A 22,102-nucleotide genomic window follows, 5' to 3' on the forward strand; every position below is an offset into this window, starting at 1 on the left:
CAGATCTGGTTGGTCGTTTGGAGGTTCTTCTAGTTATTCTTTCTGAGAGGTAAGGTGGTGCTATATCATTCAGGCACTTGGAAGTGAGTGAGTGAAGCTGTTTTGAGAAGGATCCTACCCTTTATGTTTAACCAGTGGACATTTCTTCTGAATTTGGTAATGTGCTCTCTATTAGGTATATTTAAGGCAGCTCTTAGGGCATTGTTTTGCAGCCTTTGGATTTTGTTCGTAATATATTTGTTGGCGTCTGAGTATAAGGCATTACAATAATCCAGTCTGGACATTATAAGTGCATTAGCCAGGGTGATGCAACTAGTTTCAGAGAAAAAGGGTCTGCAGGCCCGGATGAGCTTACAGGTGTAAGCAGTTGAGGAGGCTAGTGAGTTGACTCGTTTCTTAAAGATTAATGTGGAGTCAAGGTAGAAGCCTAGCGTTTTAACTGCTGGCATCACCTTGATAGCGTTGCAATCGATATTGACGGAGGCATAACTCGGGCTGAACTTTTTTAGGTTAGTCTCTGAACCTAGGATCAGTATCTCAGTTTTGTCGTCATTGAGGCAGAGGCCATGGGATGCCATCCATGCCTGAATGAGGAGGTATATCTTGTTTACCAAGGCTGTGGAAGTTGCCCGAAAAGGGGAATGAGGATCTGGGTGTCATCTGCATAATTTGTGTAGGTGACACCTAGTCTGTCCAACGTGTCGAATAGGGGCTTAGTAAAGATGTTATACATAGTAGGTGAGACACAGGATCCCTGTGGTACACCGCATGACGTTTGTATGGGATCAGCAGATGTAGAGGGGGAAAAGACTACGAAGGATTGAACCCAGGTTATAGCATCACTTGAGAAATGGGCAGCCGACCTGAGGTGATTGCATAAGACTGCGTGATCCACCAGGTCGAAGGCTGCACATAGGTCAAGGAGGAGTAGCATAGCTGTCGTCCCATTATCCTTCAACTCGTCGATTTAAGGCTCTTTCCGTTCCATGTAGAGGGTGGAAGCCAGATTGATGTGATCCTAATAAGTGCTTAGTCTCAAGGTAATCCTGGATTTGAAGGTAAGCTACTCTATCGATTATTTTTAGTAAGAAGGGGACAGTAGTGATGGGTCTGTAGTTGGTTGGGATGGAAGGGTCCAGTGTTTGTTTTTATAGCAGTGGGAGAACCCAGGATTCTTTAAGGTTGTTGGGCACTGTGTTAGTCTTGAAGGAGGCAAGGAGGCATTGATAAGCTTCAAGATGAATGGGGCTAGGTCTCTGGCTGCATCCTTTATTATTTGGGCAGGGCAACTATCACCCTTGCAGTTTCACAGTTTTAGGGAGAGAATGATTTTCTCCGTCTCAAGGATAGAGATTTCGGTAAATCTGAAAGGTGTGGTGGTTCTAGCCGGTGTAACGTGGTCAGTAGGTTGCTGCTCAGATGGGGGCAGTGAAGCTTTTTTATTCGCTATGTTTGATTGGAGGGAAGAGATTTTATTTGACAGAGCATTTTGTATGTCGGTACACCATTACTAGTCTTTCGGGGCGTTATCAAGGGGAGGGATGGGTGCTTACATTTCCCAGAGGATAGTGAATAATTCCTTCGTGTTTGACTTGGCCTTCGAGATTCTATCGTTGAAGATATTCTTTTTTGTGCTAATTATTTCTTTTTTATAGAACTTGGAATGGTCAGTTAACTTGGCTTTGTTCTCATCAGTGGGAGAGTGCCACCAAGTGGATTGAAGCTTTCTTTTTCTTTTTTTGGAGCCTTAATTCTTTAAGTTGGGGCATAAACCAGGCCTTAAGGTGTGCTTTTTGTCTGCCTTTGCGAAGTTTGGCAGGTGCAATTATGTCCAATGCCTTAATCATGGAGTTATTGAAGACCTCCACTAATAGGTTCGGGTCTGCATTACTGGCAATGTTGTTGATGGAGGGAAGGAGATAAGGAAGTCATTTTTCCACTGTAATATCCTTTTTGCTTCTAGTTGCGAGTGGTGGTACCATGACGATAGTTTTAGGGCTCAGGAGATCTAGTGTGGCGGAGAAGGAGATTAGATGAAGGTCTGTCCAAGATTGCGAAGCAGTGTTTGTGATAGCAATGTTACAATTCAGATCGGCCACCCAGTCAAGAGTCCTTCCTTTGATATGAGTAGGGGTGAGGACTTTTTGTGTAAGCCCATGATCCGTCAGTAAAGCGGACACTGATGGGGCATGTTTGTTGTCAAGGCCATTAAAGCCCAGGTTAAAGTCCCCCATCAGTAGTATTTGAGAGGAGTCTTTTGAATGGTTGGCTAGAAGACTAGTTAAGTCCTCCTCAAAAGTTCCCAGTGGACCTTGAGGTCTGTATACCAGATTGATAGTTAACATGCAGTTACTTGATAAAGGAAGTTTGGCTGTGAGTATCTCACATGATGGGTAAGATGGTGGGGTGGTCAATCTCATGGAGAGGCTAGTTTTGGAAATGATAGCTGGGCCGCCACCTCTGGCATTAGGTCTGTCAGCTCTGAGTATATGGTAGCCATCAGGTATGGCTACCATAAGAGCAGGGCCTGCTGCCTCATGAAGCCAAGACTCGGTTATAGCAAGCAAGTCCACATCAGGTTATTCTGTCTGTACTTCTACTTCTGTATGCCCTTCTACACACTCCAGTGTGCCATGAACAGCCGGTATCAATAGACAAGAAAGCTGGGAGGAACTACGGGCATAGTTAATGAAGTTGAGTATTGAAACGTTGCTCTTCTGGGAGAAAATAACTGAACTCGTCTTCTTAGAGCATCTTGAGGCCAGCTAGCCATTTGATGGAGATGGCTATGCTGGTGCGAGAGGCAGTATTCCTCTTGGACAGAGTATGGCCTCTTCTGGGAGTTAATCTGCATATTCCAGACTTGTCAACCCTTCTCAATCTGCACTGTTTATAGGAGGCAGCATGCGGATCCAAGGTTCCATCATGCAAATCTGTGAATGCAAACACACCGACACCCACCATTTGAGAATCTGTGAACAGACCGTAACGGCTTGGCAGAGTGATGATTGGTGAACATGCTTTTACTGATAGTTGCATGCAATTTCTGTGAATGCATTTTGCAAAAACAATAAACATACTTTGAAATACTGGCAGTGTTTGAAAATATGAACGTCATGCTGATTACTCCTGCCAAGTAAAGTAATGGAGTTTACTGATACATCCAGTGCAGAGATGAAGCAGGAGAATACATAGGCTCTGCACTGTCAGAGCAGACTAGGTAATGACCAGACTGCAAGGGTCCGTTGCTACCAATCTGCTGTGAGTTTCTGCTTAAATTCATATTCAGTTATGTTGGCAGTACTGGCTGGTAAACACCCAGCCGTCTGAGTTCTTTTACAAGGGCAGCCATCACCATTAACGCCAGCACAGCCATCCAATGTGGTAATTATCGCTATTTGCACTTGTGTGTGCTAACGTGAAACGATGGTGGCCAAGGCAAGAACATGAAGGTGTTTCCCAGTGCAATCTGGGCCGCAAGAGAGAAATGGAAGCAGCAAGGATATAGTCCCTTTTAATTTTTCTCTACATGACTCTAATAACTGAAAATGGAGTAATACAACAGCAATCAATAGGGAAGTGTACTGAAGCTCCATTGGTGAAGCTAATGGATGGGTCTGGGGTGACTGTGGCTACTGACCACCTTATGCAACCCGTTGCAGGCCCTGGAGGGGCTACACAGAAGATTCCCCAGGTGCCTGCAGTCCACCAATAGCCTCAAAGGTGTTCAAAGCCATACTTATCCCAATCACCCCAGGCAGCGTGAAGACGGACTTCTATTGCAGCAACCTTGCAGAATAGCAGACGCGGGTCAGGCAGTTCATAGAGCCGCCAGCATGGGCATCTGCAGTTTATCTAGAAGCAAGGACTGGTTAGTTAAAGGACAGCAGCTCACATGCACGTCTCACACTGAGCTCCACGGACCATGTAACACCCGTGCTGACCATGAACAGTCAGAGTCAGGATGGTGAGGAGTGGGCATCTCCCAGTTTCAGGCACAGTATGCACAAGCCCTGCACAGAAACTAAACCAAAGATAGTGGCTGTGCATTTAATGTATTGGCCCCTAGAGAAGTTCTTTTTGTGATAAGAACGTTGAAATTACAAAACCAGTTCTCAGAAGGAAAGGATTATTGCTGATCATGTGAAAATATAAGGAAGGCAATCCATGGCCTGCCGACTGTCACCCACAGCGTTTATTAGGTATTCAACTTTCTGGGTGTTGAGGACCGGTGAAAGTACTGTAGTTGGGCACATGATTGGGGACAGTGATATCTGGTAGGGAAGACTTGGTAATGGGATCAAGGAGAAAGCAATTAAACCAGCAAAGGACAGATGGTTCCAGACATCAGAGAAGTGTATTGTGGTCCACAATGTGAGACACTGCAGGTAAGTCTACAAGGGTAAAAGCACACACATGTTCACAGGAGTTCCATCCTAATATTAGTAAGTGGCTATCATGATCTGCTGTTGCCGCTTTCTCTGTGTGCTGTGCACGCTTTGACTCACCCAGCTGCATGTGCTTCATGGCAAAGAATGAGACCGAAGGGTTCAGCCTCTGTTTTAGAATTAGCTGCGCATTCTCGTAGTAGTTATTTATGCACAATGGGCTGACATTCCCACACGTGGGAAGCTGTGTGGCAATGAGTCTGACAAAATGTAGCGCAAAAGGGCCCCAGTTTCCAACTAGATGGTCTGAAAGGATACCCATGAATAGTAGCCAAGCCTTACTCACCTCTTCCCTTCCCTCACCACCCAGCTGCCCCCAGTGGATGAGAGAGAGGCTCTGACTATAGATCTGACGAGGACCTTGCAAGTCACGCTAAGGTCCTTTCTCCATGGGCTTGAGAAATAACTGGACGGGGGTTCGTGCCTCCTTCATTGTCTGTCCCATCTGTGAACATAAGATCGTAATATGGTAGCATACAATTCCATTTGGATTTCTGGCCATGGATCCAGAGTCCATTCTTTCCAACAAGCACACATAGTCTGACGGTGAGGCCCACACCACTGAACAAGGAAACCAAATACTACCTCTTCCTTCTCAAACTGCGAACAAAGCAAAGCATGCAGCGGGAGCTATGGGGCAGACCAGGGAACTAGTGTTCCATTTACTATTCCCCCCCACAACCTGGTCAGGATGTCACTCAAACTCACCCCTATGTAAGACGCTCACTGCTTTCCGTCAAATCTGATTTCTTATCTATTGTACATTCTATTGTGATCAAAAGAGCATTGTTCCTTCAGTATAAAATAAATACAGGTGGACTGCACCAAAAGCAGAGGGTGTTGTTTATGGACAGTATGTGCAGTGTGTGACGTAGGTCTGTGCCATGTAATCTTCCCCTAACCAGTTCACAGCCCTTCCTGTGAATATTATGCAGAAGCAACACAGGAATTCTCGGAGTCAACAAACTCCAAATCCCCAGGGGTCATTCCAACACGGTCTAAAGCTGCACCCTGTTTTTGGAACGAGACCCAATCAGACCTGGTATCTGGCCACATGTATTCTCGTTTTAACATTGCATGGCCATCCAAATTCAGATTAACTGTGTTATTTCAAAACTCATTGATGGCTCCCTTCTGCTAGCATGCACATACTCTGTCTTTTCTGGTCTAAATCGGGCCTTCACACTCTACTAAAACTTGATCTTGCCCATCTGTGAATGTCATCATTCAGATACCAGAAAGATGGATGATAGCAACCCTTCCTTTCCCGACATGCTCTGTTTGTGTGGGCTACACGTGAGGCTTTTGAAGGATCTGCATGGCAGCTAGGCTATGAAGCTGGGGTTGAGGTTGCATCATAAGGAGGTCCTGGCATCTTGGGTCCCAGTCTCTCGGTGAACCCCCTTGCAGCTGGGAGCATTACATACTGTACCTTTGTCTCTGCATACCCCCCAGAGCAGATCTAGAACACCCTTCCTACTGGGAACATAATACACTGCACTATGGTCTCTGCATCCCAACCCCAGCAGCTCTGTAAACATCTTTGCCACTGGGCGCACAGCATACTGCACTATGGTCTCTGCCTACCTTGTGGAGCATGTCTATAAACACCCTTCCCAATGGGAGCATAGCACACTGTAACATAGCCTCTGCATACCTCCCGGAGTGGATCTGGAACACCCTTCCCACTGGGAACATAATACACTGCACTATGGTCTCTGCATCCCAACCCCAGCAGCTCTGTAAACATCTTTGCTACTGGGCGCACAGCATACTGCACTATGGTCTCTGCCTACCTTGTGGAGCATGTCTTTAAACACCCTTCCCAATGGGAGCATAGCACACTGTAACATAGCCTCTGCATACCTCCCGGAGTGGATCTGGAACAGGCAGTGGATGAAGCAGGTGATGAAGCTCATGTTAGAGTTGTAAGTGGCAAAGACAATGTCCCAGCGTTCCATGAGCACCTTCAGCAGCCCCTGGAGGTTCAGCAGGTCGGTGAGGGTCTGGCGGGCCCCAGACAGGCAGTACAGGATGGTGCGGTTCAGGCTACTGTAGAGGCTGCTGAAGAGATGCTCTCTCTGGTTAACAGGGACTTCAACGACCTGCAACAGTGCATAGATTTGTGATTAGTGGCTCTTGCTGCCTATGTCACTTACACACCCCAAATCCCACTGCCATACTCACAAGATACCCCTCCACAGATGTCCTTTGGGATTACGCATTTGACTACTCTGTCTTTACATCTATATTATTCTTTCGCTCAAATTCAACACACACTCTTTGGGAGCAAGGCCCCACCATTAGGGATGACAAATGTTAAACTTCTGCACATATGAAGAAGCCATTCTGCGAGAATCAACACAATGAAGATTCAGGTCGTGTCAAGGTGGGCTTATTGCCCTGTATATACAAGAGAATCTGTTTAAAGTAAATATGTACATGGCATACATTGACAACAGCTACATATTTGGCTAATATTTGAATAGTCAATCTTGGAATAAAGTCTTCAATACACAAATACATGTCATATTTTCCTGACATCCACACAAACGGTATTTGAATGAACTGAATTTAAATGAAAGCTATTTACATAATCTTTGGCTATCCTGAAAGTCTTGAATGATACTGCTTACACATGTCAACACATAGAGGTGATTATTGACCTCCTCTAAGGCAATAATAATGCAGTTGGTAACTACAGCTATTGACTGCATTCCAAATCTGCTTTCAGAAGCAGGCAGAGAAACATCAGGAAGCAAACGCTTTCCTAGCAAGTTATTTTCACAGCACCTTCAATGAGACAGGCAAAATACAATTTAACACACACAGTGAAAGCTAGAAATAGGAACAATGCTTTTACTTTCTTATAGAGAATGTATTCATTTTTATATTACACATAATCCCTGCTCAAACTAAAACTGTTCCAGTTAAACCAAGTTTATGATTAAAATGCCTACCTTACAAATACAAACGTGCACTTTAAATATTGCAAAATAAATTAAAGTATTAAACCAGCGTTTTTTTACTTCACCATCACAACTCCAAAACCTATATTGCTACTGCCACTACGTGCGAATAGCCTTATAGACCTCATGTGGGGTAACTACCGCTTGCGATAAGGATCCTTCCAGACTTAATGGCCCTTGGCATCGACTTGGGCAATACATGTGGGGAGGGTTATTATCCCCAATAATGACCCATTCACTTATGTTTAAGGCTATATTACACCCTTCCTCACCAAATGACATGTCATCAGCCTGTTACCCTGAACCAGAGGAGATGTGTTTTAGCTGTAACAGGCAGATATATACATACATTTGTTTCCTCTCTTGTAACAGGCAGCAAACAAAACAAATGATTCCGATCTCCCTCTGCTCTCACATTTTGATATAACAGGCAGGCATTTCTTTCTGATTTAACATGACAGGTATTTGGTTTAGAGTCCACCCCATGTACACCAGTGAACTTTAACTGCAGAAATGTGTCTACTATGAACATCCATCATGGACTAAATGATGAGTCCTAAACACATGAGTCCTAAGCACGCACCAAAGACGGAACAGCCGCTTCAAACTATCAAGAAACCTATGAAATAATCAAGCCAACTTGCAACCTATTGGATGTATTTATCAAGAAAGGAACACTCTCTAAGAGGCTGTGCCCTTCAATAACCAATCAACCATGTGACCAACTGAATACTGATATGCAAACAGAAGTTTGAACAGGATAGCCAACAACAGTAAACTGGGTCCCAGAGGCAGATCCATCTACAAACACATGACTGAAAGCCATGAATTCCTTAGCGAAGGAGGAACCCACATTCTCTTCCTAATGGAAATATGTTATTGGACGACTAGAGGGTAATAGTCACGGGAGGATAGCTCAGGGGCAATGCGCTCGTGTTGCAAACAAGATGATGTGGAGCAACACAGGTTCGATCCCCGGATCCACGCTTAGAATCCTCTGGGTATTAAGTGCGTTATAAATAACCAATTCCAAAAACAATTACAAATACCACACGAATCCAGCAATAACTTTAAATCCCTGCAAGTCAACTGGACTGACAAAAGGTGGCAGTGTCACTGTGGCACACAAGGGACATGTCAAAATCTCGACTTCACACCACACAGACCTCCTGGAATCTGAAAGACTCCTGATCAACCCCTCTCTCAATCATCAAACCGACCTATATTTCCAACTTATTTATACACCATCCTCATAAAAACAAGCCTTCAAAGAAAACGTCTCAGATATAATGTTCTATCTTACTATAGAACACAAAACACATAAGCATCCTTAGAGATGTCGACATTTGGTTTGCACCCAGAGGGCTGAACTCCTACATGAGCAGCTACCACCTCAAACAAATGTTAAAAGGAGCAATGCATGCTGCAGGACACACCCATGATGCAATCCTCTGTTATAAAGTCCTAATAACCAACCCCAATTCTGGTACCATGGAGTTCCCATCTAATGATACCTTTTACTATCTTCACACTAGTGTGTAAAGTCCCGATGCACAAACGTCCAACAATCACCACCTCCTTGTGATTGGAAGCTTTAGACCACTAAACCTTGAATATCCTGGACATTTAATAGAAGAGCCAAATCTAAAACCCCATGAATTAGATGTGTTACTTCCGTAAGAAATCTTAGCAACACTACGGAACTGGGTAACTGAGGCACACGGCATCCTCACACCACTAAAATGTATCATTGTCTGAGAACCTAGAAAAAAAGAAACAGAATACCAGAAAAAACATGGAGGAAACACTATAACCAATAACATAAGGCTGCCTATGAAAGACAGACCAAACAATATAAATCAGAAATCCTAAAAGCATACAAACTTTACTACTTGCAGCAAAGCACCAACACCAACCCAAAAATTGGACCAAGATATCACCAACCACCACAGAAATAAATGATCAAATATAGAGCAGAGTGTCAACACAGAAATAAGGAACAGAACTAACAACCAAATCCCTGGCAACAACCACCACTCCAGAACCCCTCTGATGAACCTATTGTATTGCTGACAGGTCAGTTTTAAACCACGGAGAGGCCCAACTCTGCATTGGTATCCCTCTGGGATGACCTCAAAATATCTGCAGAAGAAAACACCACCATGGCATTCATAGACCTTGACATCTCAGTTGCCTTAAACACCGCCAAATTACATTAATCAGTACACTTGAAAAAACTGGACTCCATAACACCCCCTTACAGAGGATGAGATATTTTATTAACAGACAGGACAGAAATCACCTGGCTTCTCCCTTTCAGTTTGAACCCACAGACTTAACCCAAAGCTCAATCCTTGTGGAGTTCCTCAAGATTTGAGCTGCTCACCCCTTCTTTCCAACATCTATATGGCCCAATTGATGAATATCATAAAAACATATGGGCTCACTTGTTACAACTATACTGTCGATAATGAAGACATGCAAAATGACAGACAGGGAAAACTCCAACACCAACCTCAGCAACTGTCTCACATAAATAAGCGAATGGATGACAGCTACTAACAACTTAAAACATAACCCTAGTACACCTACCATGGTCTCTGGAAATCGATAATATCTAAGTGATCAGGAATCGTAGCATACTAATGGACAGTACCCTCATGCTAGAACCCCAAGTCAATTCAATGTTCAAAATGTTCTTCTACTATCGACACTCAATCAGATGGGTTATGCCCTATCTCACCTTCCCATACAGAACGTCTGTAGTCATAGCACTGGTTCTCTCAAGAATTGCATATGCAAACAGCATTTATCTAGGTATACCGGACTACTTCACAAACACAGTACAACTGATCCGATATATTGTGGCTACACTATTATTTATGCTGAAAAGGAGGGGACACGTGACACCTGCTCTTAGAGCGTAGCTCTGGATGCCAGTTGAAAAAAGAACCCACTTCAAGGCCCTCTGCACCATCAAGGGGAAACCAAGAGTACACATTAGAAATTCCTAATCACATACCATACGCATGTCATACAATTACCTAAGGAAGGACTCCAAAATAAATGATGAATACCCAGAATGCCTTTGGAACTGTGTCATAGGTCTTAAAAAATAACTTTGTGAAAAATAAAAGATATTTGTCTTTGTGTGCTGTCTTATGTAAGGGTTATAGCTAGACTCCACGATTGTTGAGTGCCGTCTTCAGGTTTAGACATAAGCTTAATTTAGTATTAGGGAATGTAGAATTTAATGTGAAATTATGGGAGTTTATTGTTATTGTTATTGTTATTGTAATTTTGCACTTATATAGCGCCTTATATACCATTGGTATGGTCTGAAGGCGCTGGTAGGTTGAAGGCCCTTGGGAACCGCAGTTCAGATCAGTAGAGAGAGTAGGGAGAGTCAAAAGGTGCGTGCGAGCACCGGATATGTGTGCAGCTCGTGCGGTACTTGTGTAATAGCTGCTTCTTATCGGTAGGTGTGGTGGTTGAGAGATCAGGAGAATGTGTTCGTTCTGGCAGGATTTATCCGGAACGGATGTGGCTGCGTTAGGCCTGAGGAAAACGCCTGGCTGGGGGTGTGAGACCAGCAGTGTTTACATAGAATGATGTGGAGTAAGCGGCGGATGTTCGTATGAGAACAGTTATACCGAATGGTGTCATAGTATCTCTGTATTCTAGTTGAGTGGTGATGTAAAGGAGAGAGTAAGCGTGGTGGTGTGATATGATGGGTTGTATGCTTTTTCAATGTGCAAACTTCTAAATGCAACTTTCCCATAGAGGCTACTGGGCGAAACTTCTAAGTACAATTTTCCACACAGAGGCAATTGGGTACACTTCTAAATTCAATTTATCAGAGAGGGTATTTGGCACACTTCTAAATGTAACTCTCACAGAGGCTATTGGGTACACTTCTAAATGCAATTTTCACGGAGCATCTACTGGGCACACTGGACTATTGGATTGTGTGTGCTGTGTTTATCAACAGCAACGGAATATAACACATGTCACCCCATGTGCTGGTTTGCCAGATGCTTTCTGTAGGCATAACTGATGATGTGACCATAGCAATTTTTCACATTTGCATTCACATTCGCATTTCAGTTAGCTTTATGTAGTTGCACAGCCACACATTGTGCAAACTCCTCAGAGAACTTAAATTAATATTTTCCTTCATACCGCTGCACTGATTGAAAGAGGACCTAATTGTGCACGCAACAACCCATTCCACGACAGTGGACGCAAGTTCAAATCATGTAACTGCATCAATCCCTTTGATGTGGGTGTGGGGCACATGAGCTCTTTGTGTTAATAGTATTGTTGTATGGTGATTGCCTTTTGTATGGAATTTTCATTGGAATGGCAGAGGTTCTTGAAGGTTTGACTATCATAAGTTTAAATAGCAATGCAGCGGTTAAACAAACGACTGAATAAGTCACTGTAAACATATGAAACCTTTATCAGATAAATAACACTGAAATTGTTTGGCTGAAAAATTGAGACATGGGGAGCACAAATAATTGATATATTTTGATTTAAAAAAAGAAATCAAGCAACGGAAAAAGCTAAAAATGGACAACTATTTCATTTCATATAAAAAAAAAGAAACACTCATGAGCCACTTTAATGCCCAACATCTGTCCGACACTATCCTTCGCTAGACTGTTCTTCTGCCAGAAAAGTGGACCACCGTGTCCTCTCAACATTTGGTGCCACTGTACGTCACAAAGAAAAGTGGTGGCCCGAAAGTGGTTAAATAGTTTATATGATTCAAAGGTCCCAAAACTTGTAAGCAGTATACCGATATGGCAGAACACCTGTGCCTGCTCCTCTGTTGATACAGTGATTTGGATTTAATAAATGGACCATGACAATAGGATGCATGAAGGACTATATTGCTGCTTGGTCCATGAGATATTGCTCTCTAGGTTGAACACTATCAGGTGTGCTCAGCAATTCTCATACAAAGTTATACGTCTCAAAGACCAATACACTTTATTTTATTGGAAATATTTCGTAACCATATCAGATTCTACAAGTTCATGTGCACCAGAGCTTTTACTCTGTCGACATGTGTTTCACACATCAAACCTCATGCCAAGATTTATTAATTTAAGAGATACTGCAGAATAGACCAGAATAATGGTCTCTTGTCACGTGAGCTGAGGATGGAAATAGAGTTGAGCTTGGAGTCCTAGAACAATGATAGTGAAAGCATGTTCTCCCATATATTCCCAAAGACAAGGATACTTTGCAAGGCCAAGTTCAGAGACAATCTGCGTGGCAGGAGGAATGGTGATGAGAGATGTTGGGCTAATTGGGTGGGGAGGTAAAGTCAAGTCCACCTCCTGGCACCTGGGTATGAGCTTACATGCTGCTAAGTGAACTGAATGTTCCAGACATGGTACGAGCGTGCCAACCAATTGTAGAGGGCTGTACAACGAAGGGCATTATAGTGTGAGAGCCAATGATATACTGTGTACTTAATAGTGTTGAAGATTACATGTTTTAGAGGTAGGCATAAGTTGTTCACCTGACAGTAGATAGCAATCACAATCCCAGCCCTTATAGAAAGTAAACTTAGATGTTCCCCTTTAACGTATCACAATCCCTCGTAGGTTTTTCTTATTTGCCACATAGTATAATGAAACTGCTGATATATTTTTTGCATATACGGATGTGAAATTTGTCAAGAACTGAGCAAACGTCTGTTGATGTCCATTGTAACCTCCCTGTTTTAGGTAATTGTTAATAAAACAGCAACCTTTGCCATCTTCCTGAGTTGGTTAGATTATTTGGGCTCAGAGTTATTCTGTGAACCCCATCCATTGCATGCACGATATTAAAGAACCATAAGTGCAGCTGGCATATTGTTAACTGAGTAGTGACAATCACAGACCTTGTGAACGTATGCTTTTCTTTAAAATAAAGAAACCTGGAGATGCATTTGGGAGGCAAAGTTGTCTAGTCTTTTTGCCCCAACACCACTCTGATGAATCGCATGATTCACGTGGGTTTGGTTAACATTGCCTCCTTCAATTAATAAATCTTTCTTCAAATAATTTCAGAGAATTCAAGCAATAAAACATTAAAGTTCCAGACTTTATAATCTCATTATCTTGGTAATGGCTTGTTTAATTGCCAAATTTAAGTGGACTGCTCGACACCCAAAAATCAATATTTGATTTATTATCAGAATTAAATACAAATAGACCTGGATCACGGGTGCATTGACCCAGATTGCAAGTCCTCTGCACCAGTGTCTGATAAAGTAACCACACATATGAAGAATGAACAAAGACCATAATCGACTACTGTGTCATTTCAAAATTGTCAATCTCACTAAGACCCTTTAAAATCAGAATCATATACGATATAAATCGGGTAATGTGATAATAGTATATACATCATTTTTTTGCCTTCACAACTTGGTAAATGAGAGGATTTGTGAAAACAGATCATGTTAAGTAGAAAATGCCCCTCTCGTCACTCACTATACAGAGAAACAACATAATGTACACAATCTGAAGTGGGCAACAATTAAACAAGTGATCGCAATTCCTCAAAATTCTAATGTTGAATGACAGCTAGCATTAAAGTGGGTTAAGATTAATTCCTAACCTACAGTTTTGCAATTGTCAACATGAGTGGGTTGGTTATGCCCAGACATGGGTCCCAAGCCTGTTTTTAGAGACCCAAGCTACACTTCACTGATGATGGTCAATGAGGCTGAAACATGTCTGAAGTTGCTTGTGGTCTCATGGAGAAGGCATGTGACCTAGTAGTTCAGGCTACAGTGACCTTTTTGGGATGGGACAAACCTGATTTGCATATGATTCTCGTCTTTCTCTAAAGGCGTAGCAGACTGAAAAACGATGGTCTGGAGGATTGCCCAGTACAATTGCAAATGGTTAAGATTCATTCATAACCTTCCAGCCATCAACCTTCAGTGTTGCACATTAAAGCAGTAAACAGATTTGTATAGTTGCTGTAGTGTCTTTCAAGTATGTGTCAGTTTGTTTGCTAATTGGTTGCAAAAATAGATCTATAAACTTACACAAAGGTTCCAAGATGGAACCACAGCCTGACACAATCGGCCTGCCTGGTGGCTGCATTTGGTCTTTATGTATTTTAGGAAGACTGTAGAAAGAGGGAGTCCTTTTCTCTGAATGATTTAAATATTCAAGTTCTTCCTTAGTTATCCATGATCGATCTGCTGCATATTGAGTGACATCCCTACGCGACGGTACATGCCGGTTTTCTACTCTGGAAGACTTGCATGCCCGCCCCGCAGTGGAGACCGGAGTTTTCTTTTCTTCTCACATGGGAGCCGGGTGAGTACAAACTCGCTGCTGCTGTCTTCCGCCGCTCGTAGCCAATACTATAATCGTTGGCAGCACACAGTCAGGATGTTGCCTGAACATGCCACCTCGGCATTTGTTTTTTTCCATTTCCAGATGCACCCATTTAAGATGAGCAATCAGTGCTTTACCAGCCACGTGCATATATGAACACATGCGATTTTCTGTGATCAGCCAAGCCCATAGCTCCAGGTACAGCCTTTTTTCTTACAGCTTCACTACTTTCATTGTTTAGTTTAAATATATTTATCACTACTTAGGACTTAGGAATCTGGAGTTAAAGAGAAAAATATACACACTGTGGCTTGTATTTTTGTTTCCCTTCAGGCAAGTGGAGTGCGCATATACCATACTGGGCACATTGCTCTCTAGTGTCCCCCAGCTAGCTGCTACCATCCAATTTGGTAAAGTCTGCTTTTGGCTCCAGACACTCGTTCAACTACCCCATTTGAGGTAAAGCTACCCCCTTTGGTGCCGGGCACACTAGTCAGATCTGTTGCTGACTTCACACCATCTGCTCTTACATTATTCAATGTCTGATTCCATCTAGACGACCTGGACTCAATATTTAATCTGTCTCTCTGCCTTATTTCCAACATGGCTTTTCCTTGTTCAATTTAACTATTCACACATTGACTTTTTCATCACTTTTTGGACTATGTGCACACAGTGCATTCTGCCACGAGCAATACTGTTTAGAATATGGTTCTTTACTTTTCACTGACCTTGGGTGGTCCTTTCTACTCTTCTTTTCTATTCCCAGTTGAGGTATTTATCACTTTAGTCACGATTTGTTTCTGCTTCTTTCACATTTATTTTTGGATAGAAACTGGAATGTTTTTAGTTTTTAATCAGCCATATATGGGTGGCCTTTTAACTCTAATTTTTGCCCCTCTCCCTTTTTTCCCCCTTCCCCCTCCCCTCTGTTTGTTTCCATAGGGGTTAAAATCTTACACATCTGACCTTTGGTCCTGAGGAAGGCGTTTTCTATTTAGATCTCCCCGCCGAAACGTATTTGACCATACCTGACTGACCTCCTTTGGCTGACAGCGTTGGCCACTGTGCCTACATCAGATAGGCCAGCTCTTATGTACGTAGACCTGAGCAGCATTGTAAGAAGCGGTTGGCTAGTGTGAATGTATAAACTAAGCTGACACCAGCCACATATTCTTAAACCCTACAAGGAACAATAATTGGTTTCTTTCTTTTCCTGGGGACCCTTGGAATACACACATGTGGATTCCCAGAACCAAAATAGGGTAAAAACTGAGTAATGTTATAATATTTCTCTGCCATAGGAATAGAATTCATCTCCTGTGTTCTTCAGAGTTTTTTTTCAAATGGAAAGTCTTTTTTTCATTGGTTTGTTTTCTCGAATTGTTTAAAAAAATATGTCTGTATATCTTCTTTGTTACATTTGCTCTTAATTATCATTGTCTTTTATGGTGCATGTTTTATTCAGATGCTGACAATTTGACTGAAATATGTTATGTATTCAGAATTGAGCCCGTCTTTAGAAAAACTTTTGTAAAATGGTACTGAGACTCATGCACAAAAAGTTGTCTTATGTTCCTCATTAAAATAACAAAAAAAATTGTTTCGTTTTTGGTCAAGATTTTGTATCTAGTCAAGTGTAATAGTTAAAGTAATGATCTTCTGAAAACATTTATGACACAATTATATGCAAACAAGAGGTAAAACATACATAGACAGAGAAAACTAGGATACTGTCTGAAATTAGGAAGTAGTATATCCAGTCAAGAGTGACCCTTTTGTTTGAAATTATTTTGTGCCAGATTTGTTAAGATACCATCTGGAATTAAGTAGTAACATACCCAGTCTATGGTATCTCTTGTGTGCAATAGTCTTGTACAAAAATGGTCAGTTTTTCGAGGTTAGAGAAAATGAGGTGAACATCGGTAATTGGTATACCGTATCACCCTTACTTCATACCCTGTGGGGTCATTATTTGTTGATTCCTGTTGAATTCTTTCCCCAGACCCCCACAGAGTAGGGGATTTGCCCTTCAGTATATGTATTGGATTTTTGTGCATGGAATATTCCTAAAAAATACTGATTCCTTAGCACAGTTTAGTATGCTTCAGGAGGTGACCTTAGTTATTATATTGTATTCTGTCAAGAAAATGAGAAAATGATTTGTTCGGTGACAATGTATGGCTGCTGTTCCAAAGTTGGTTCATTTTCAGTATTCCAGCTTTTTTTCTGGCTAAACTGTGATCGAACATGGGGTATATGAAAAATGGCCTTGATCGTGATTCAGGTTCTCTTGGTCCTTGCACTCCCTTCTCCATAAATGGGTGGGACAGCACGTGCTGCTTGCAGGACAATCAGGAAAAGCAGACTAAATATGCCATGATTCCCTTCATGTGCCAGCCCTGTGCCAGCCCTGCTATCAAAATCCAGTTACCTTATAGTTTTTCTCGCACGATGCAGTTGTCGTACAATATGTGCCGCCTATGGGTCAGGGTAGGGTGAATGTTGTGAAGGAGAGAGAGAGAGCAATGACTGTGAAAACCTTAACCATTGTGAAGGTTTCTTTTTTATTTCTTTGTCGTACTGTTCCCCCTCTTTCCCATTTGTTTGGTACCGAACTACAAAGCCACAAAAACACCCCCAGGAGGAGGAGACCCCCTTTATGGAACAGGCTTCAAGTTGCTGGGGTCAAATGATGCATTTTCTCAAGATGATGCATTCAACAAATCATGCTTCCAAAAAACAGAAGGAGGCACCCATGTGGCAGCCCTGTGGATTTCTGAATCAGGGCCTGCTGTAGAAAGGCCACCACTGCTGCCTCGGATCTAATGGAGTGAGCTTAAGTAGTAGTCGTAGTTTTCACTTACATAGAGCCTTTATCCCATTAGTATGGCCTCAACAGGCTTATGGGTGAACGGCCTTGGGGAACGTAGTCGAAGTGTGTAGATTGTTGAAATGAGTAGAATGCGGATGCGCATTAGGCCGAGATAGGGGTTAGGTGGGCTGACCGTGCTCCATTAAGCATCCGAAGATGGTCAGGCATATAGATGGGTGCTGGGGGAGAACATGAAGATTAGAGAGTGCAAGAGATGTGCTATGTGACCAGCTTGACCGAAATGTGTCATAGGTCATAGCTACATTCTAGTACCTTAGGTTCGTTATGTGTCCAGCTATACCGAATTTTGGCTGTTGTGCTTTGTGGATGATGTTACAGGAATCTCTTCTGTTGGTGTCTGGCCAATAGCAAGAATCTCCACCATATAATTATTTTTTGTCGTTAAGCTTTTGATCTACCGAAAGAAAAATGCATCTGATAACATGGTGCCCAAAACTGTGGTAGTGATGGCTTTAGCTAAATCTGAGGGTTCACATGGTTAAGGATATTATGAGTGTGTTGGTGGTGTGGCCATCTCATTGTCACTGGAATTTCTACTGAGGTAGAATTTAAAGATGTGTTGTATATATTAAAGACTACACTTCTAGATACCTGTCGATCAGTTAGAAATACAGGTACGGGTACTTAAGGCATGTGAGTGAAGAAAGGACCCTGTAGTTTATCTGGAGAAAAAGAGGTAAAAAGACGGGTGTTCGTGACCCGACAGGAGTGATAAGAAAATGTTCCTGGGGAGGTACAATAAAGATTTGACCTATTTCGAATTACTATCAATCAAAAATGAAATTGCCTCTGTTTATTTATTGGTTTAAAATGTAGACAGTGATTTCCATGATTTGTCTTTCTTTTTCTTTAACAGACTTCTGTACCAAGCTTAGTGCTACATTTCTCACTGTTTAATCATTATTCTTTTTTTCCTTGCAATTGGATAAGGGGTAGTTATTTTCTATGCACAGGAGCTGGAGTCAATTTCCTTGCTAAATTAATTGATATGTAGTGATTTTACAGTCCCAGGGGATTTGGCAAAAGCATTGTTGATCCCAAAGCTTTGTGTGCCTGTTTGGGATGGAGCTAAGGCTACAGGCATTCCTCAGGACCATGGAGATCTTTCCAGGAGTGAACAGATTGTCCTATGCAGAGGTAATAGACATCAGTCCAGCTACTTTCCCATTCAGTGATACTCGTACATTTTGACGTGGAGTTTCTAGTGCTTTCCCAACATGGATCAATCCAAGATGAATTTACATGGAGGATTTCCCAACCTTATAAATCCTTGAAAGTAGGTGGTCAGCCTTCACCCTACTGTCGGACAATGCTTAAGCATGTAGCTCACCTTTGGGTGTAGCTCAGCTCCTGTCAAGGTCAGCAGCCTTTTAGGTCTTGACTTGGTTCTCTGTCAACTTTGTATCAGTCGCAGTTGTGAATCTTGGAATGTATCCCCTCACACAAAGTAAACCAATTCACTGGATGGTGATAGCCAAGTCATTTCCCCGTATCCCTCTCCCCGTCGCTCTCACACAGCTTCCTAATAATCTACAGGCCCCCTGGCTACGATAGACAATTCGCAAACAACCTCTGCGACCCTATTGCCACCCTTCAACTAAACCATCCCAACCTCACCCTTCTTGGAGACTTCAACATATGGCTCGACATCCCCACCAACCCTATGACACACTCTCTGGTTGACGGTTTAGATGCAATTAACATCCAACCCCACATAAATGGCCCGACTCACTATAAAGGACACACTCTTGATACCATCTTTAGCTCCAACACCCGGATTCATTTAAACACCCCCACCCCTATCATCTGGTCCGATCACTTAATTCTCTCGTTCACCATTCGCTCACCCGACCCGCTTCCCATACTCAAATCTGAACCTCCGAATCTACGCAAATGCTGGAAAAAACTGATAATCATCCCAGACCTAGCTGATGCACTCCTCCAGTCTCCACCACCTACCTGCCAACTCAATAAACAACCCCGGACGCCTTTGACTCATGGCTCAATGCATCTCTGATGCAGCTAACACCCCCTTGCAAACCATCAACCCGCCGTGGCCTCTTCCCCAGATGGTTCACTCCTGAGTTGAAGACCACTAAACAACTATATAAATACCTAGAACGCAAATGGCAGAAAGACAAAAACCAGGGGAGCAGGGCCACCTTGGCCCGACACCTTTATCAGTACAAGGCCGAAATCCGGAAAGCAAAAAAAGCCCACTACAACTCCCGAATCCTTACCTGCAAAAACCCAAGCAAAGAACTCCACAAAATCATCTCCGAATTCACCAAACCGGCTTGCACCACGACCGTCCCGACCCCCTCACAATCACTGTGCGACGCACTCTCCCTCCACTTTTACACCACGGCTCTCGAAAGAACAAATACTCTAGCCACCAAACTAGCTCTCTTACATCCACCAGGCAATTCTCCCCCCATAACGGCCAGCCCACGAGCTGTGACCAATACGCAACCAACGTTTGAATCCTTTACTCCAATATCACCAGAGCAATTTCTCAAACTTCTATCTGCCCGCAGACCATCTGGCTCCCCGCTGGACCCTTGCCCAGCCACAACCCTCAAAGAAATTTTCGCCTCCACCTGTGCAGGAGAACACGCAAGATCCATCATAAATGCCTCCCTTTCCTCTGCGATCTTTCCCGACACATTCAAAAAGGTTCATGTCTAACCTCTAATTAAAAACCTTCCCTCGACCCTCTCGAGCCCAAAAACTACCGTCCCATCTCAAACACCAGGTTCCTTGCCAAACTCATTGACTGAACCGCCTACTCCCAACTAAATGCCTTTGTCGAAGCCAACAATCTCCTAGACCCCGCCCAATCAGGTTTCAGAGCCCGTCACGGAGCTGAAACCACCCTAACCTGAATCTGGTACAACCTTAAAATGACGGCAGACTCCGAGGGATGCGCTGCACTAATCCTTCTTGACCTATCCGCCGCCTTTGACACAATCACTCAATCCTCCTAGACCGCCTCCACTCCCTAGGAATTTGTGCCTCCGCTCTCAAATGGATAGCTTCATTCCTCAAAGATAGGTACCAAATAACGACACTCTCCACCTATACCTCCCAAGCCCGACCAGTTGAAACGGGAGTCCCACAAGGAGCATGCCTATCGCCCTCCTGTTCAATCTCTACTTGATCACCCTCCCACCAATAATTTGTTCCTCCAACATCCTGTGTTATAACTACGCCGACGACCCTCAACTAATTCTAAAACTCCTGAACTCAAAACCCAACTCCCGACCTGTCCTGGCCTCCTGCCTCCTTGACATAGAACTCTGGATGACCCAAAGCCACCTCTTGTTAAACCCCTCCAAAACGGAAATCATGGTATGTGGCAAACTTCTTCCGCACCCACTACCCTGGCCATCCGCCATGGGCAACTCACCGACCCCCTCCAACTCAGTGAAAAATCTTGGATGCACCCTTGACTCTGACTTAACACTCTCGCGCCAGGTCAAAAACGTCTCAAAGTCCTGCCACTACCACCTTAAAACCCTTAGGCGCATTTTTCCATATCTCTCCTTTCCCAACAGACTCTCCGCGGTCCAATCAATCGTTATATCAAGACTGGACTACGCAAACCTCCTATACCTCGGAGTCCACGCGTACCAACTGAATAAACTCCAAAGGGAACAAAACGCGGCAGCCAAAATGCTACTTGCACTCGGCCCAAGAGACCACATCTCCCCAGCCCTTAAAATGCTGCACTGGCTTCCAGTAGCCCGAAGGGTGACTTTCAAACCTTATGCATCTCCCATCGAGCACTGCATAAAACCAGACCTCAATATCTTCAAGCTAAAACCCTATCACCCCCCACGCACCCTAAAATCAAGCTCAGCCGGCCTCCTTGTCATATCAAAGACAAACTCAGTCAGGTTAGGCAGATCGTCATTCTCAGCCTTGGCCCCCACGCTATGGAACCCACTCCCACCCCACATCTGCCTAACTGAGGATTTAAAGTCTTTCCACAAACTGCTAAAAACCTGGCTCTTCCCCTAAAACCATCCCGTACCAAACTAACCCAAACAGACTAACAGCATCTCAATGAAACCAATCCAACAAACTACCTGATGCGAGAAATTGACAGCTAATAACCCCTAATATAAACTAGAAGGACAACCAGAATTAAAAGAGTAAAATAGATCAAAGCAGTGAAGTGGTTAATAAGAGTAAATCATACGGAAACAGTAAAGAGTTTTAAACTCCTGAAATGGATATAATACATGAGGAGTGGACGAAGTGCGAGTGCATAAAGCGGATGAGTGCATAGAATGGATGAGTGTGGGGAGTGGATGAATGCGAGGAGCAGATGAGCGCGGAGAGCAGATGAGCGCGGAGAGCAGATGAGCGCGGAGAGCAGATGAGCGCGGAGAGCAGATGAGCGCGGAGAGCGGATGAGCACGGAGA

The 22,102-nt window shown here is 43.3% G+C and overlaps 1 protein-coding gene across 4 annotated transcripts in view; it reads right to left on the reverse strand.

Annotated features, from left to right (window-relative positions):
* Positions 1 to 22,102, reverse strand: part of WDFY4 (WDFY family member 4) — a 1,820,746-nt gene that overhangs the window by 856,749 nt on the left and 941,895 nt on the right. For all 4 annotated transcript variants that reach the window (XM_069611160.1, XM_069611162.1, XM_069611161.1 and 1 more), the window contains one exon: positions 6,315 to 6,553. In XM_069611160.1, the coding sequence (XP_069467261.1) occupies positions 6,315 to 6,553 (239 nt within the window). The remainder of the gene's footprint in view (positions 1 to 6,314; positions 6,554 to 22,102) is intronic.

Source organism: Ambystoma mexicanum, chromosome 8 (assembly GCF_040938575.1).
Source record: "Ambystoma mexicanum isolate Mex_15411 chromosome 8, UKY_AmexF1_1, whole genome shotgun sequence".
Taxonomy (NCBI): domain Eukaryota; kingdom Metazoa; phylum Chordata; class Amphibia; order Caudata; family Ambystomatidae; genus Ambystoma; species Ambystoma mexicanum.